General features: G+C 46.1%; 1 protein-coding gene across 3 annotated transcripts in view; it reads left to right on the forward strand.

The window, feature by feature from the left end:
• LOC146173932 (gamma-tubulin complex component 2-like) overlaps window positions 1-16,739 on the forward strand; it is a 77,426-nt gene that overhangs the window by 680 nt on the left and 60,007 nt on the right. For 2 of the 3 annotated variants that reach the window (XM_084583881.1, XM_084583882.1), the window contains exons 2-5: window positions 152-206; window positions 2,412-2,702; window positions 5,607-5,733; window positions 13,144-13,229. In XM_084583881.1, the coding sequence (XP_084440007.1) occupies window positions 168-206; window positions 2,412-2,702; window positions 5,607-5,733; window positions 13,144-13,229 (543 nt within the window). In that variant the 5' untranslated portion in view covers window positions 152-167. The remainder of the gene's footprint in view (window positions 1-151; window positions 207-2,411; window positions 2,703-5,606; window positions 5,734-13,143; window positions 13,230-16,739) is intronic. The other variant, XM_084583883.1, reaches the window with a different exon arrangement.

Raw genomic sequence — 16,739 nt, forward strand, 5'->3', positions numbered from 1 at the left:
TATGGTTATTATAAACGAGTCGTGCTGAGCGGATTCCAATGCACCTAAGAGCTCTCAGAAGTTGGACAGATTTTGATTGTGTTGAATAGCTTTTGCTTTGAACTGGCGTTGTGTGTGCCCTTTCCCAAGTCGTATGCCTGTTGTTTTGCAGACTGATCGTAGCGGAAATGAGCAGGTCAGCCGAGTCAAACGCTGCCAGAAATGGGGTAAGAGCTTTTGTTTTGACGCTGTATGCATACAGCGACGCATTGTTGCCGCTCCAAACGGTGAAAAAAAAGGGCCTTTATTTTTCCGGTTGCATTGCTGGCCGTCGCATTTAAGCTAACTGTGAAGCAAGGAAAGGTTGAGATGGTTGTGTTTCGCCCTTGTTTTCATATCACAGGTATCATCTTGTGGTTTGATGCCAAACTGATTTTGTAAGCTTCTGTTCCACGGGGAAGAACATATGCCGGCAGAAAATGGTACTTAGTGTGAGAACCCTAGATTTATTTCATTAGGAGAATTCGCCACCCATTTTAGCCCAGGGCTAATAAGGAGGTCTTTTGTTTCTCCTACATTGTAGGCGAATAATTTATGTAAAGGCTTGTGCTGAGTGCATGAATTCTGCAAGAAGTGTGATGATTGTCTCCAATAAATGTGTGTGTTCTCTCTTTAGGCGAGCATCTGCTTTGTTACGTGTTGGTCACTTTTTAACCAATGGCTTGTCTGGCAGGTTTTGTTAGTAGATCAGTTTTATCTGTGGTAACACGGAAAGCCAAGCTAGATCAGTTTGACGTGCTCAAGCAAGGAGTGAATGGGTCTGACTTTGCTATTCGGCTCTGTTTCTAGCGCAAAAATCTTCAGTCCCTGAGACATTTGTGTTGTGTGCCCACTCACTGGCTTGATTGAACAGTCAGCTTTTTCTTCCTCCATTCAGTGAAGCGCTCACTGCAGACGATTACTTTCGTCAGTCAGGCTTTCTGTGTGCATTTTGTCAATGTTCAAGAACCATTTAAGCATTTGATCAAATTTAGAGAGTGGTGTTTGGTTTTGCTTTCCCAGAGCATTTTTGGTGCCATTGTGTGGGCTAGCTGAATTACAGATTTGATCGAATATTTAATGGAATCCCCCAAGGTGTTAGTAGATTTCAAATAAGTACTCTTTCACATTGTAGCTGTATGGCTGCGCTTGGGTGGATGTTAGTAATTACTCTCTTATTACCTACACGTTTTATTGATGCGTCGTTACTTGTCACATTTGCATAACAGCCTCAAATGCACCTAGTGGCAGGAAGTCTAATTGTAACACCAATATTTTTATTTACTTGAATAAACTATGAAACATGAGATTTTGCATGCACCCTGTCTGCCATGTCTGTTGTACCTTGTTTTAGTTACTCTTCATTCATGGAAAACTTGTGACGTAAGACTGCATTTATGGGACGTTCCGGTGAATAATATTGCTTTTATTGTGATCTGTTTGGCTAGGGAATAATGCTAGAGGCACTGTGGCATCACTCTAGGGTCTTGAGTGAATAGCACCATTTGGGGTAAGCAGTTGAGGGCGCCCAGTCACTAGTTTTGAATACTCCTCACTGGGTGTAGAAGCTTGGAGGAATGTTGCAATGCATGTTGGCTATCCCAACTTGGTCACTTTCTGTTACCGCTCCTAAGTTCCTTACCTTCACAGTTGCCTGCGACTTCATGAGTGGCCTTGTTAAGGCAGGCATGAAGCATGTTATGAAGCACCCTGTCTCTTTTGGGTTTTTGTCTTAGGTGCAGTTGGCTTCATTTCAGCATTGGCAAAACCAAGACATTTATTGACTGAGACTTCAGTGCATTTTTTGCAACTTCACATTAACACTAATAAGGACCCCAGACTAACAGTAATGAGGACCCCTTGACTGTGATCCTAAGTGTAATTGAGGTGGACTGTCACTTGTGATATATGTCAACACTGTCATTTCTTTAAGGAAAACATGTACCACTCCTTTTCTTGTGAAGTATGGTGTCAGTGGGCCTCTTAACGACATTTTAGCTCTTTGTCATCAAAGCTGCCGCTTTATTTTTTGTTTAGAATGTCTTTAGTGTTCTTCTCTGGTCATTGCTAGTGCATTCCAAGTTGCATTGGGTGCACCTTGAGCTGCTCTAGGGCATGCCCATGGCAGCATGTGCATTGCTGCCCTCCATTCTGGACCAATCACAGGGATGCAATGCTGCCATTTTTGTTCCCTTCTCCTTTGCACGATGTCCTCTCCTCCATGTGCTATCGCAGTCAGCAAGCCGAAGACGACCTTCTCCTTGTAACCTCATTTCTGTAATGTTAACAGGACACAGAGGAGTTGGCTGAAGTAAGTTGATTACCACAGCGGAGAGGCGTCATTTATTGAAAACAATCGTGATATTCAATGTTGACCTCGCCATCTTCCCCAGACTGGACTCAGGCGGACCATGCAGGGTGATGGTAAGCTGCACAAGGCTGGCGTGCCTTCCAGTGGATCAGCTGACCCGGCGAGGCTCCAGCAGCTGCGCCAGCGGAAAGAGCAGCAGCAGCAGCTTCAGCACAACAGCGATGTGGGGCAGCAGCAGACGGCGGCCATTCTTGCTGAGGCCAAGCTGCTCAACCTGGCAAGTATCACGATAAGGAACAAGCGTCCAGAGGCGGCTCGGGAGGAGAAGCACGTCAAGGACTTTGCCAGCGAGCGCCACCGGTCTGCCGCCAAGGTCAGTGCTCATGCTTGAGCTCTCCTCAGGGCCCATGTTTTGGGACGTTCAATGTCGCAAGTTACCGTGCATTGAATTCATTGTTAGTTTATTCTTTATTTTGCCATTTATTTGTTCGTTGTGGCAGTGAAGTCACCGTGCCACTGCTGTGCTGATGGTCAGTGCAGGTTAATGATGAAGTGGCTAGCATTGTTGCTTGTTTGTACTCCTATGGGGCATTAGAGGCTGATATAGTAAATACTCGATAGTTCAGTCTTGGTTAATTTTTAATCCAAAATCGTTCTTAAAATTCCTCTATTCCTGTGATTACTATTGTGAGTTTTAATGGATAATATCAGCCGACTGCAAATACCGGCTTGGTCGATGCAGAAGTGTTTTGGGAGAACACTTTAGCTTCGGAAATGCAGTATCGGGCCACCCGTGATAGGTGCTCCAATGCACATTGTACATTGCATCACTTAGTCCACCACTTTAATGCTCCGCGTGCCATTGTGCACACAGGGTCGTTGCTCTGGCTTAGTTTGCTTAGCACAAAGGGGCCATTCTGGCCAAAGTGCCTCTGCACTTCACAAGGTACTGAATGTTATCCAGAAGCACTAAGAAAGAGCACTGAACAAGGGTAGAAGGAGGGGGGGGGGTTGGAGTCTTAGGTCGAGCCTACGTTTTGACAGGTGGACTTGTCTTTGTCTGGGCAGAGCGATCATCACTGGCAGGGGCTTAAATCTGCTTTTGCTTCCGAAGAAGAAAAGCTGGGAAGCGTCTTTTATTACACTGACATGTAGCAACACAGCCCGTCCGTCTCAACACAGCCCTGTTCCACAGAATATCTCTTGTTGTTAGTGCTGTGAGCAGAAAAATCGCAGTCATGGTTCTGGCAGGTGACATGACTGGGTACTGATTGTTCAGTAGATTGTATAATGTCGCGAGACTACATGACGTGCAAGAGTTGTTGAAGAGGGCTTCAGATTACGTACTACTCCTAGGCCACTCGGATGCATTTGCACAGATTTTTTAATGCTGCACAAGGGGTTGCTTATGGATGCTATTAATGCTATTGTGTCATATGCTTAAAAATAGAGCTTAATTAATACTCCCCTCCCTTTCCCCAAATTTTTGTTCATTCGGCCTCACATTCGGTGGAAACTAACTCAGAGGAGCGCTTAAGCTCCATTTTTCAATAAGGGTATTTCACAACATTGTTAATGGTGCCCGTCCACGGCTTTCTGATTTTTATTTCTATACAAGCATTCTGCTGCTTGCCTAATTGCTAATTCATTAATTTGCGATTTTATTGTCTCACGCCTACTCAATAACCAACAGTCATAAGGTACCGCATTATGTGGAAGGCTGTCCAACACAGATATGGAGCCCCGCTTTAACCTTTTGACTGTTTTCGTTGTACAAGTACTGCGGCCGCATTCCGTCCCGCGGCATTTTAGTCGTACAGGCGGCATTTTAGCCGTATGGGTACTGTGCTAAACGCATAGCGTTTAAAAAAATTTCTCTCTGGGGGTGAATTTTTTTCGGCATAGTCAACAGTCAAAGGGTTAATGTAAGAATGGGCTGGCACAGCCTAGAAGCAGTGTGTCTTACTCAGTATCCAAAGGCCTCAAGGGCTCGGTTCCCATCTCCAAGGAACTGCCAGTTTAGAACCCCCGCCAACCATGCATGTGGTCTTGTGACATCACACAGCCTGCCGACCTATCAGTGCCTAGCACTGTCACCTTCCATCTACCACCTGCCTGAAGCATGCCCTTAATTTTTCGCCTAAATGCCAACGACATCATTTGCCAGAATTTTTGGAGAGCGGGGCCTTTGAAACTTTCACGTCAGTACAGTGTGGCTGCCCTACGTGCCCTGCTCTTGGCAGCTTTTCAGCCAATCGTAGTTCCCATTGCGAACTCTTGCGCATGCTCTTTAGAGCTTTGCCACGCCACTGTCGGGGTTGAGGAAGGATATTGTAGTGATTTCGGCCATTGCTGATCACTCCTCAATGTGGCCCTGTTCGACCCCTCCATTTAATTTTTTTTTCTGGAAAGGTCTAACTAAGGTTGTTTTCCTTTTCTTTCTTTTTTTCTTTGTTTTCTTTCTTTTTTTTTTTTTTTACTGTTGACTTTGATTGTTATTGCAATAAAAAGGGGGTGTGCAAGAGCCAAAAAATAATTCAGTGGGAAACTACGTCAAATGATCTTAGTGAAGTTTATTGAGGAACTGCTCCCATCAGTGTAAGTGCTCTCTTTGCTTCTGGTTAAAACGGTTATGGTATCTGAATTGAAGACTACGACCCCAGCAACATTCGAATTAACGAATGACTAGTGCCACAGACATAACTTTTACCTTGGGGATGATGCTGGCTCTACAAATTATTTGAAATGACAGGGTTAAAAGTAACAACTTTTCTCTGTAAAAAAGCTGTACCTTTTGGCTAAGGTTGTCACATATACGAAAGGATTCTTATTTAGTGCTGCCTTACGCACGAAGAACTGCACACTTTTGTCACCGGGACTGTCACTCCGGATATGGGTATGAACATTTCTAGCTCTGAAACTGTTGGTATTATAGGTGCTGGCACTTGAAGCACACAGCATAGTTAATCATTCTTTGTAGCCAAAGCTGACAAAGCAGTGATAAGGGTTACTCATACTTTAGAAGCCAGCTGGATGTGAGCTAGAACTTCATTTAAGTGCAAATGGGAGCTAAAGAGCTTAAATGCAAGGCAACCCGTCATGTTTGGCGGTCTGTTTTGTACTGCGGCTGTAACCTGCTGCCCTGTTTCTTTAGTTTGTTGGAAACCCTGATACTACAGCATTCCCCCCCTTTAGAGGGAGCAAGTAGCCGGTACAGTATTGTTGCTTGGATGGCATATGCTCGGCCTTGATTTTCGTCTCATTACTCTCACCCCAGAAGGCAGATGGCGAGAACGCCAGCGTGAAGGTGGCGTCACGGCAACCGACGGTGCCGGTGTCACACCCAGTTGCACCACTGACGACATTTTCTGGGGATGCTGGTGTAAAGGCACAGAAAAGTTTAGGTAAGTTCTCTTTTTCTTTTCATTTCTCATGCTTTCTTTTCATGTAGTGTTAGTTTTCCAGCCTCTTTGGTGGTTTGAAAATTGGAGTTAATCCGGTGCTGGTGTATTCTCCAGTAGGAAAATCGAATGCTAACTGATATATTCGTCCATATTCGTGGAGGAAGTCATAGTTCTTAACTTGCACTGTTCTGTTTCTCTTGATTTTTTTTTGGCAGGTGCCTTCTAATGTTTCTATATTTGCCTCAAAGTTTTTGTGTTAGTACTTAAAATTGTCCACTGTAGTATGGGAAAGAAAAGTGAGCAGAGCTTTGACCGAGCCTTTGCTTGGTGCTTATCCCCGACCTATACTCGGATGCAACTTGAATTGGGGAAGAAAGTATCCAGCCAATAGTTGTTACATCGCGGATGAACCTTTAGTGTAGCATATGGGGCAGTTGCGAAAGGATATGTGCTTCCAGTAACTTTGTTGCCATTGTTTTGGCACAAAAGATATTGGTGCGAGAGATTCAAAAGAATACTAGATATTAATAAGAAATGGTATGAACCTGTGTTAACATGCTATACAACATGTCAGAGCTGGAGACTCGCAAACATGTTCGTATAGCATTTGTGGCCGTTCAGTTGGGTCTGTGTTTAAGGGAATATGGTTGGGTAATTAGGTAAAAAATTGCGAGTTCATTGCCAAAAAAAAATACTGCACAATCTGAGGAGCAAGCTCGTGCAGTGGTGAGGGCAGGGGAGTGCTTCAAGTCATTAAAGAAGTGCAAATGTAAAATTGTCAGGCACAAGTGTGAAATGTAGGACATCTCGGGCCCGTTTTCAGAGTTCGCGTTTTGTTTTTGCCTCAGTTCAAGTAATTTGATTAGTGGAAACACCAGGGCCGGATATCAGTTTGTTTTTTTTTTTTGCATATATTTTTGTCTTGACAATAAACTTGTTTAGATCTGTAAAATTAGGGCTGTTCAAAAATTGAAAATTTTAAATACGAGTTGAATATGAATGTGAGGAAAAAAATGCCTCTGATGATCGAATGTCTGAACAGTTAAAAGAAACAAATCTAAAATTAAAAATTGCAAACATTGTTCATCTTGTTTATTTCAGAATTCGCATGGCATTCGGAAATAAAATTAAGCTAAAATTGCACAGAAGTGTATACTTTACTGAAAAATTGAGTATGAATTATATGCAGGATTCTGTATGCCAGTGTTTTGTGTAGGAAGGACCTGCATGAAACTGAGTGGATCTGTCATATCGCTGCTGAATACAGTAAATTCTCATTAATTTCGTCTTCAAGAGACTAGGAAGAAATATCCAAATAAACTGAAAGCTCGCACCATTGAAAGGCCTGAAAAACTGTCAAGAACCATTTGCATTCCAATAGTTTTATCTGATGAACACCTGCACAATGGATGTTCTCATTTGAGATAAAACCAAAGTAAGAACGACGTTTTTTTCCCAGTTTTGTTAGTGCTTCATAATGCGGACACTGTTGCGAAGATCCCCCTGCACAAAATGTCCCTGTTGTGTTTTGAGGACGCTTCACTGCATGCGATCAAGCTTTGCGGCGAAGCGTGCGGTGCGGGGAAACTGCGATGAACTCGAGAAGTTTTAGTGTTCTCGGTAATTTTCCAATATTCGGGAATTCCCAATATCAGTTTTTCGAATGTTATGCAAAATGTATTTGGGTCTTGACATATTTATTAGTAGAAACTGCAAATTTTGCTATTAAGTCTTGTTCACGTGAGGGGTGAAAACAACTAACTGTGATCTAATCACTGCTTCTCAACTATTTTAATTTGTGTTTTTGAGGCAGGCTATCTCCAGCATTTCAGTGATTTAGAATGAAAAAGGAACAAATAAAAGCCCTCACATGATCTATACTTGACTTCAACATCACGGGCGTCGCTCTGCTGTTGAAATTGAAACAGAAGCAGATGAGAAAGAAATCAGGTTGGACATTATTTAGTTTAGCTGTTGTAGGCAAATAGCACATGGGGATCCTTGTATAGTAATGTCTTATGCATTGTTACAAAGATAAAACACGCAATAAAAAATTAGATGCCTGTACTCCTTTAAAGTTTTCTTTTGCAAATGATGACAAGCCAGACTAGTAGTCCTTTTCTGCGCTGCACAAATAAAGGCATACTTTTAAAATTTTTAGCTTAAGGCTGCTAACATTTGGAATGAGCTCGCATAGTGTAATGGTTATACTACAGTGGAGACCGCTTTTAACGTAACCACTTTTAGTGCGGAAGCGTTTATAACGTGGTTTCTTCTGACCACCGCTATTTGTGTCATTGAACTCAATGTATAGGCAGACCGCATAATACACAGGCGTGCGAACCAGAATACTAGTTATAGCGCGGTTTTTGGGAGGTTGAAGGGCGCACTCCGCGCCCTTGGAGGGAGCGCAGTACGCTGTGGAGAGCAATGATTGTTGGGCGGATGCGCGCTACGAAAAGAGAGGGGGAAGGCAACCCCGAAGTACCCGAAGCACAGTGACCTGAAGGAAAGCAGGTGCGTACATCACCATGGAGTATGTACATCATACTGGCAGCGTCCAATCGTTCGTGCATGGCACGGAGTGCGCAGCTGTTCTTTTTTTTCCCGGCCCGCCAGTTTTTTTGTTGCGTCCGTCGTGACTTGTGCTGTACAGTCAAACCCGGTTATAACGAACTGCGTAATTCAACGCAATTTGTTCGCTATATAAAGTATTTCGCTATAACCAAACCCGTTTATAACGAACTTCAGTACCAAATTCGTTATACACGATGTCCAGACAGCGCAGCGAAAACGCACTAACTAAAGAAAAACCGTGCCGCTCACCATGAATTTACAAAAGAAATTTATTGCAGATAAATGCTCACTTATTTGCAGTAGGCAGTGATCTTCGCCCGAACACTGCATTTAACTCCATCAGCGAGAATCGCACTTTCCACACGCGACATCATTTCCACAAACTCCAGTCCGCTTCCCTGTATTCTGGAGCAGTATCGGCGCAGCAGATCGGTAGCAGCGAGGGCTTCGTGCAACGTCGGGCGAGGGTGATCGTCCTCCGGCGGCTCCTCGGTCTCCTCGTTCGCACCAGATGCCAGCATGTCGGCAACAATTTCCGAGTCCAACGGGCTCGCTGTCACGGCTACGTTGTCGTCAACAGTGAGAAAATCCTCCAGGGCAACTTCTTCGGGCACAGCGTCCGGAACATCAGCGAGTTCTTCCCACAGTGTGGCAACATCGCTGTCATCTTGCACAGTGCACGCTTCACTAGCAGCTTCTGCATCCTCTTGACATAGTCCAGCATGGTGGAAGCAGTTGCGGATTGTGGATTGCGTCACGTCTTGCCAGGCACGGTTAATCATTTCTATTGCGACCAGCAAATTAATCTTGAGCTCGTCGTTAACCCGCAGTTTCACCAACAGCCGCTCAACGACGCGTTTCCTGTAGCCCAGCTTGAAAGCGGGGATGATCCCCTGATCGAGGGGCTGCAAAACCGCTGTTGCGTTCGGTGGCAGGAAACAAAGCTCGATGTTCTTGAGCGTGACGCCGCAGTGGTGCGCAGAACAGTTATCGAGGAGGAGGCAAATCTTTCGCCCGCTCGTTGCAAGTTCCTCGTCCCAGCCACGCAGCCACGCTTCGAACAACGTTCTGGTCATCCAGGCCTTAGAATTTGAGTTGTATGTGACTGGGAGTGAAGTGCATCCTCGCAGGCACATAGGAGACTTGAACTTGCCTATGACAAGCGGCCGCAGCTTTGATGAACCGTCCATGTTTGTCGTGAGAAGAACGGTGACTCGGGCCTTATTCAATTTGCCGCCATGGCACTTCTCATTCTTTAGCGCCAAGGTTCTGCTCGGCAGCAGTTGCCAAAACAAGGCAGTCTCGTCGGTGTTAAAAATATTGCACGGTTCGTATCTCTCCGTGACAGCACGCCACACGTCTTGCACCCACATTCCAGCACTCTCAGCGTCCACTGCTTGGCTTTCACCTGCAACCACCTTCCCAGTGATGGAGTAGCGGTCTTTAAATCGTCGGAGCCAACCACTGCCCGCTGTAAACCCCTCGACGTCCAGGACGAAGGCAAAATCTTTTGCCTTTTGTTGTAGCATGGGGCCAGAGACTGGCAGATTTCGCGCGCGAACGTCCAAGAACCATTGGTACAGCGCTTTCTCTACTTGGTCGTAAGCCGGCTTGCGGTGGCGAAAGCCGTCACCATTTGGTCGTTCCTGTGCATTGCCTCTGATGGCCGACTGGTTTTTCAAAATGGTGCTTAACGTGCTCCGCGGAATCTTGAAATGCGCGGCAACGTCAGACTTTTTTTTCGCCGCAGCCAACGCGGTGAATTATCTCCAGCTTGTCGGAAAGCGGTAGGGCACGCCGCTGCTTCGTCGTCATCTTGCAGGATGTAGCGCCGGAATGCAAGCCAGCAGCAACGTAGGCACGTCCGGAATCGTGAGGATAGCAGCAGCACGACTTGCAAACGCGAACAAAGAAAGCTCCGAGGATGCGGGAAAGTTCGCCACTGACGCGTTCGTTGTTCGGAGGCTGCCTTCCCTTCACCCAAACTTGAAACCAGTTCTGGCCGGTGTTGCTTCTTTCTCGAAGCGCAATAGGTCCGGAGCTGCTCGAACGTCTTTGATCACATGGTAGGCAGCTGCCGAATAGGAGTGCTGCAAAAAGATGCTTACAGGAGGGTCCCTCGTGGAAGCTGCTGTAGAGAGCCCCTCCTGCGCTTTACGGAAGCGTGGCATCGGCGCAGAAGCAGCAGAAGCACCCTAGCGGGCGCGTGATGACGTATGCGCTGTGTGAGACCTTGGGGAACGGAGCCGTCGCCAATCTCCCTCCCATCTGACAACGGCATGCGCTAGAAGTATTGCGGCCCGGCAGCGTGGGCTGCCCGGAGAGAACTTGGAGCCGGCACAAAGGCCCGCCCGACCGATCGCGCGCTCTGAGTTCGCTATATCCGATGTGTAGTTCGTTATAAAAAATACATTTTATATGCATAATGCTAGCGGAAATTGAAGTGTTCGATATAAAACATAATTCACTCTATCCGAGTTCGTTATATTCGGGTTTGACTGTATTTCTGAAACCATGGCATCGGTGTCTTCAAGCGGCGTGAAAAAACGGCACGCTTTATCGCTCGAAACCAAGGAATGTGTTATAAAGGACGTCGAGAGCGAGCTGAAGACAGCGTCGGTGGTGGCAAAGTACGGTGTATCCGACACAACCGTGTCGACTATTAACAAGAATCGGGAGAAGATGCGACAGCAACCGCAGCAAGATTCCTCTTCGCTGGCAGAAAAGAGAATTCGTGCGTTGAAGTATGAGGACGTGAATGCAGTACTCTTCAAATGAAGAATATGTGGATAGTGACGAAAATGGACTGGCTGTCTGCGAGGAAGTGAGCACGGATGATGCGATTGTCGAAGCGGTTCACAGTGGCGTGGAGCTTGTGACCGAAGATGAACCGCAGCACTCTTCAGATGAAGAATATGTCGATGACGAAAATGGACTGGCTGTCTGGGAGGAAGTGAGCACGGACGATGCGATTGTCGAAGCGGTGCACAGTGGCGTGGGGTTTGTGACCGAAGATGAACCGGACGGCGAGGACGATGTAGACCCGATGCCAGATGTTGTTCATGCTGAGTTGTAATTGTTTTGTATTTTTGTGTGCGTGTGTGAAATGTGCAATAAATTGTGTTTAAAAGGTAGGTTGCCATTTCATATGCGTAAAAGCCTAAAAACTCAATGTTATGGTTATAACGCGGTACCGCTTATAGCGCAGATTTTCGCAACTCCACGAATTACGTTATAAGCGGTCTGCACTTGGTTGTAAATCAAAAACACACCCTAATATTTAATTCTCTGTTACCAAGAGGGAAAACAGTGGTGCAGCAAGAATGTTGGCTTTATTAAAATACAAAAAATTTCAAATAGATACAGTCGAACCCGGTTATATCGAACCCGGATATATCGAATTTTGGTTATATTGAACTCACGGAATATCCCCTTGAAAATCCCATGTAAAAGTATAGGAAAGCCGCGTCATATATCGAACTCAATTTCACCGGTCGTTCGATATATCGAACTCCGCACCACGCACTGGAAAGTGTGCCTTCCCCAAAGACGATCGCATCACGCTTGGCCGTTTGCCGCGTGACGTTTTCAAGCCACGCGCGGAAGGAATGAGAGGGGACAGTTCTGGACAGCGCCGCGCCCATTCCCTAAAGGCGCTCGCATCTGCAGTTATTGTTTCCCGCGCGCCAACACATGACGTTTGCAAGCCATGTGCGTGGGTTTTGCCGAGCTATCTCTCTCCTTCAGCACGCGCTACGCATGTGCCAAGCCAGCTCAGCCTGTTTTCAGACAGACGTCGGACGCTCTCTCCAGCGCGTATTGCGAACCCTCTGCGCGCGGCGGCTGACATGGCTATGGCGCCTGCGGATGTTAAGAAGCGGCAGCTCTCTGTTTTTTTTTTTGTTTTTTTTTCGAGAGTCATCCTTTCTTATCGTTGGGCTGTACGCGCGACGTAGCGTAAGATATGGCGGCTGCGGACGTTAAGAAGCGGCAGGCTTTTTTTTTTTTTTTTGCAGGAGCCATTTATCTTTGCATGTATGAATCAACGGAAGCACGCGGTCTGCTGCTGCGATCATGACGCTCGCCCCAAGCGCGGCGTGATAAATCGAACCAGGCTTGTGCAATTAAGCCATCACGGGCACTCTGCCAAGTTCGCTCCCCGCCACCAGAGGAGCTATAAAAAGATAAACGCGCCCTGACGTTATCGCTGCGCAGCATCTTGGCACGCTGCCAAGAAATGAGCTGTGGATGCGACGACCCAAACGGAGTGACGCGCGCCATCCACATGCAAGCGAAAACGTTCGCGATTTCTGCCGCAGCGACACAGAAACCTTGTATTGAGCTGTCGCGGTGGCTCGAGCGGCAAGGGGGACGCATTTCCAACAAGTTTGAAATTTTTCGCTCTGTCGCTGCCGCTCGTCGCTGAGATCACTCAATCGCTTGCCTGTGAGCGAGCTGGTCTTAACGCATATTTTTTTTTTTTTCAAATTCTCGGGTGAAAAAGTGTAAGGTGGGTTCATTATGCGAGTGGATTGATGAGGCGACACATGCGGTATCGTTTTTTGGCATCGTAAGTGCCGTCACAAGCCGATTTTTGTATATCGAATTATTGATATATCGAACTATTTCGCGATCCCCTTCGAGTTCGATATATCCGGGTTCGACTGTATATGAAGTAGTTTTGAAGCTGGATTAAGAAGTTCCAGCTTTAGGCAGTAAAGTGTTAATATTCGATTCTCAGTCAAGGCCAGGTGAGAATTTAGCAGGAAATCAGTGAGCGTGAGTAGGTATCCCCATTTTCACTAATGCGTGTTTGAAAATGACTCTTTTCAGACAGGCTGCAGTTTGGCATGATTGTGGACGAAGGAAAAGTTTCCTGGGACTTTGGTCCTGAACCTCCTGCATTGCACGACCCAAAGGTTAGTCTCCTGGCTTCTCTTTTGGGCGATGAATGGGGTCAAGAAGAGGGCTTTGTCGGGCTGGTTGCGGCTTTGCCAGTGTTAAAGAATCGCTATAGAGAACAAGAGAGCCCAGTTTTTGTTTTTAGTCCAAGTTGAAAGTTCTACTTTTCTTTTCTGGGGCCTTTTGGCGCTTGTTTCACACGAAAAATTCCGAGAGCACTGTGGAATCTACACTGTAGAAATACGAAAGCCTCAGGGTTTCCGGTGCACACAGTGCATCATGTTTGCTCTTATCGTCGTCATCAACTAAATGCACCGTCATTATCATTGCTAATGTCATCATTGTCATTATCACTAATTGCAGTTTCATTGTCATCACTATTATCGTCCTCACAGTAGACAAGAAGAATTATCTGCGTTTCATGATCCCGTGTGTGGTGCAATAGTTAAAGTGCTCCACTGGGGACCCAAGGGAAAGAGGTTCGATTCCAGATAGAAACAGGATTTATTTATTTTTAATTATCTTCCTCACTGTAGACAAGAAGAATTATGATGTGCGTTCTGGGCTGATGTCATTTGATTGACAGCTATAGTGGGACAGGATGCCGTGAGTATGAGCCATTAAAGGCCTTCGCCTTAAAAGACGCGTTTCTTGTCAAGAAAGGTGGATTTTGAATTTGATATGTTTATCCTCCCTTCACTGGATGCTAGCGTGTGACTTGATTACCGAAAGGATCTCACTGAGAGTTGATGCCAGTGTGGCCCGGCCTTGGGAGGGTTCGCTTCAAAAAACTGCTTTGATGCCACCACAGTTGACTTGCAAACACGGCCGACGGGTGCGACCGTCATGTTCGATTTATCTTTTCTGTTTTGTTTGAAGGTACAGTGTAAATGAAAGTTCCATTTTCAGCAAGAAGGCAGTTACTGTTAAACCTCTTCTGTATGGTGGAGTATTTTAGATTTTGTAACTTCTCCTCAGGCATAGAGCGTCATATTTTTAGCCCACTAAAGATGAAATAAATTGTTCTTTGGTGTCATCTCAAAACAAGCGTCGGGGATAATTTACACAGTGCCTCAGACTGTCTCGGACTGTGTAAATTTTCGCTTGTCGGTGCACAGACATGTGGCGATCATTACAGTGCGATCATTACATATACGTCAGTGCGTATATTTGGGCAGCCTCAAGCGAACAGTAACAACACCAGAACCAAAGCTAGAGACGGAGGCGCCTCCATCTACCCGCAAGGTTCTTGGCCCAATATACCAGTGTTGGTGGTTGGCAATCTCATAAACACAAAACGCAATGAATTTTCGTGGTCATACGAACGACTCACAGATGTTCTTGTTGACATTGAAGAGGGCTCAGAAGCAATGCATCACTTTCACCACAAATGAAGGGCTTTTTTTTCTCTTGAGTGATTTGCTGCGGGTACGAACTCTGGTCTGGGCTGGAACGGCGCTGTGCAGACCCACTCATATTGTTGGGTGGTGAAAATGAGGGTTTACGAGGCAATCAGGTTGGCGTGGGGCAATCTGGTCTGCAGCCTAGTTAGTACGAGGGGTCGTTGATAGCTTACTCACATGACAGAGGCGTTTCTGGCTGTTTCAAATGTCCATCAGTCCAACTCTCATTCTCTGGGCCACTCACTACCCATTCTCTCATGTGCACGGCTATGGAAGTGTGGCTCGTGGTGAGTTGGCATCGGATTTGTCCAGCCTTCGTAACATGACTTACATTTGTCTTAGCAGAGTGGTGCCGATTCGCGTTGCTTGAGTGACGTTAGAGAGGCACGGAATACACCGTGGGCTGGAGCAGAGAGCAGCACAGCACTAGGTTGGTTTCCCAACTTTCAGTGCCATTTTTGGGTGCTGACTGGAAAATCTGTTCAAGCATGCACGAGGAGTTTGTGTACCGACACCCATCTGGTGTCATGCGCAGGAATGCTCGCCTACCCATTTGGTACATTGAAGGGTGTGTGACAGACGAGATGCCGATTAGCATAGTGTAGCTTTTTTAAGAGAAGGGCCCTTGAGCAGAATTCTGTGCACGCTTCCCTTACAGTGTTTTTTGGATTTCCCGAGTGTCTAAACCATGCATGCCTCTGGCCCTAAGTTTTCCTTCATCCACTTCAATTTGGAAAAGATCATGACGTTATGATTGAACCCGGATGTTTTGAATTTTGGTTATATCGAACTCAGATTGCCGCCTTGAAGATCCCGTGTAAAAGCGTAGAAAAATTGCATAGCATACTGAGCTCTGATTTTGCCGTTCGTTTGATATATCGAGCTCTGCATTGCGCACTGGATGGTGCGCCTTCTCAGTGACGATCATATCACTCTCATTCATTTGCCGTGTGACAGTGCGTGATGTTTGCAAGCCACAAGTGGAAGGAATGGGAGAGGACTGGCTCAGCAAAGCCTGGTCGAGCGCACTGATTTTGCGTCTTGTGTTGTCATGCTGAATGTGCGGTGTCACGTAACCTGTGGCAGCTGCACACTTTAAGAACCGGAAAAATTTGCGCTTCGCAACCAAGTCTGCGGTCACACAGAGTGCTGAAGAGGGCAGAGAAGTCCTTGGTGCCATTTGCAAATGCAAGCATGCTGTTTGGCTTTAAGTATGCTGCTCAAAAACAAGACATCAAACTCAAGGCAGCTGGGCAAGGTCTCTGAAGTGTGCTGTGCACGCCCTGTGTCTTTTGAGAAAGTTGACAAAATATTGTATGCGTGCTTGCAGGAGGCTAAAAACATCTCCTTGGATGCACCCATGTTAATGGAGAATATGGAACAGTTCATAGCGTTTTTCGGCGAGGAAAACTGTGGCAAAACTGGGTGGCTTCAAAGGTTTAAAAGCTGTCTCAGCATCATGGGAAAAGCCATTTTAGGCAAAAGTGAAGCTTTCAGCAGCCAGGAAATGCAGCAGTGCCTTTCTAAGCAATGGCCAAATATTGCAAAACCGTTTTCTGCGGACAGAAATTTTTTTAATGTAGACGATGGCCTTTTTTTGCCAGATGTTGCTGAACAAGTTGCTTAACCTCTGAGGAAGGACATGTCATGATGTGAAGGTGAACAAAATGCGTGCGATGGTTTTGCTTGCGGCAAATATGGATGGATCTTGCAAGTTGAAGCCATTCGTGACTGGGAAAAGCACGGCACCTCGGGAGTTTCAAGAACTGCAAGCAGATACCAGTGCACTGCAGCTTTAACAAGAAAGCATAGACGATGTGCCAACGTTTTGCAGAGTGACGTCAGGCATGGGGGGGGGGATGCCGAGTTTGGCAAGTCGGGCCTCTGAGTTTGCCTACTTATCGACAACCACTCGCTCCATCACACCACTTGTGAGCTGCAGCATTTAGAACTGAAATTTCTCCCACCCAACAAGTTGGCGAGGTAACAGTCACTGGACTGGGGCATTATAAATGCGTTGAAGTCCGGCTACAGGGTACGGATTCAGCTGCTCTTGGTTGACCTTCAAACAGGAGTCGATCTCTCATTCGTCATTGTTTCGGACCAATGAAGGGCACTAGTTTC

The sequence above is a fragment of the Amblyomma maculatum genome, chromosome 11 (genome assembly GCF_055883805.1).
Source record: "Amblyomma maculatum isolate TAMU_Amacu chromosome 11, ASM5588380v1, whole genome shotgun sequence".
Taxonomy (NCBI): Eukaryota; Metazoa; Arthropoda; class Arachnida; order Ixodida; family Ixodidae; genus Amblyomma; species Amblyomma maculatum.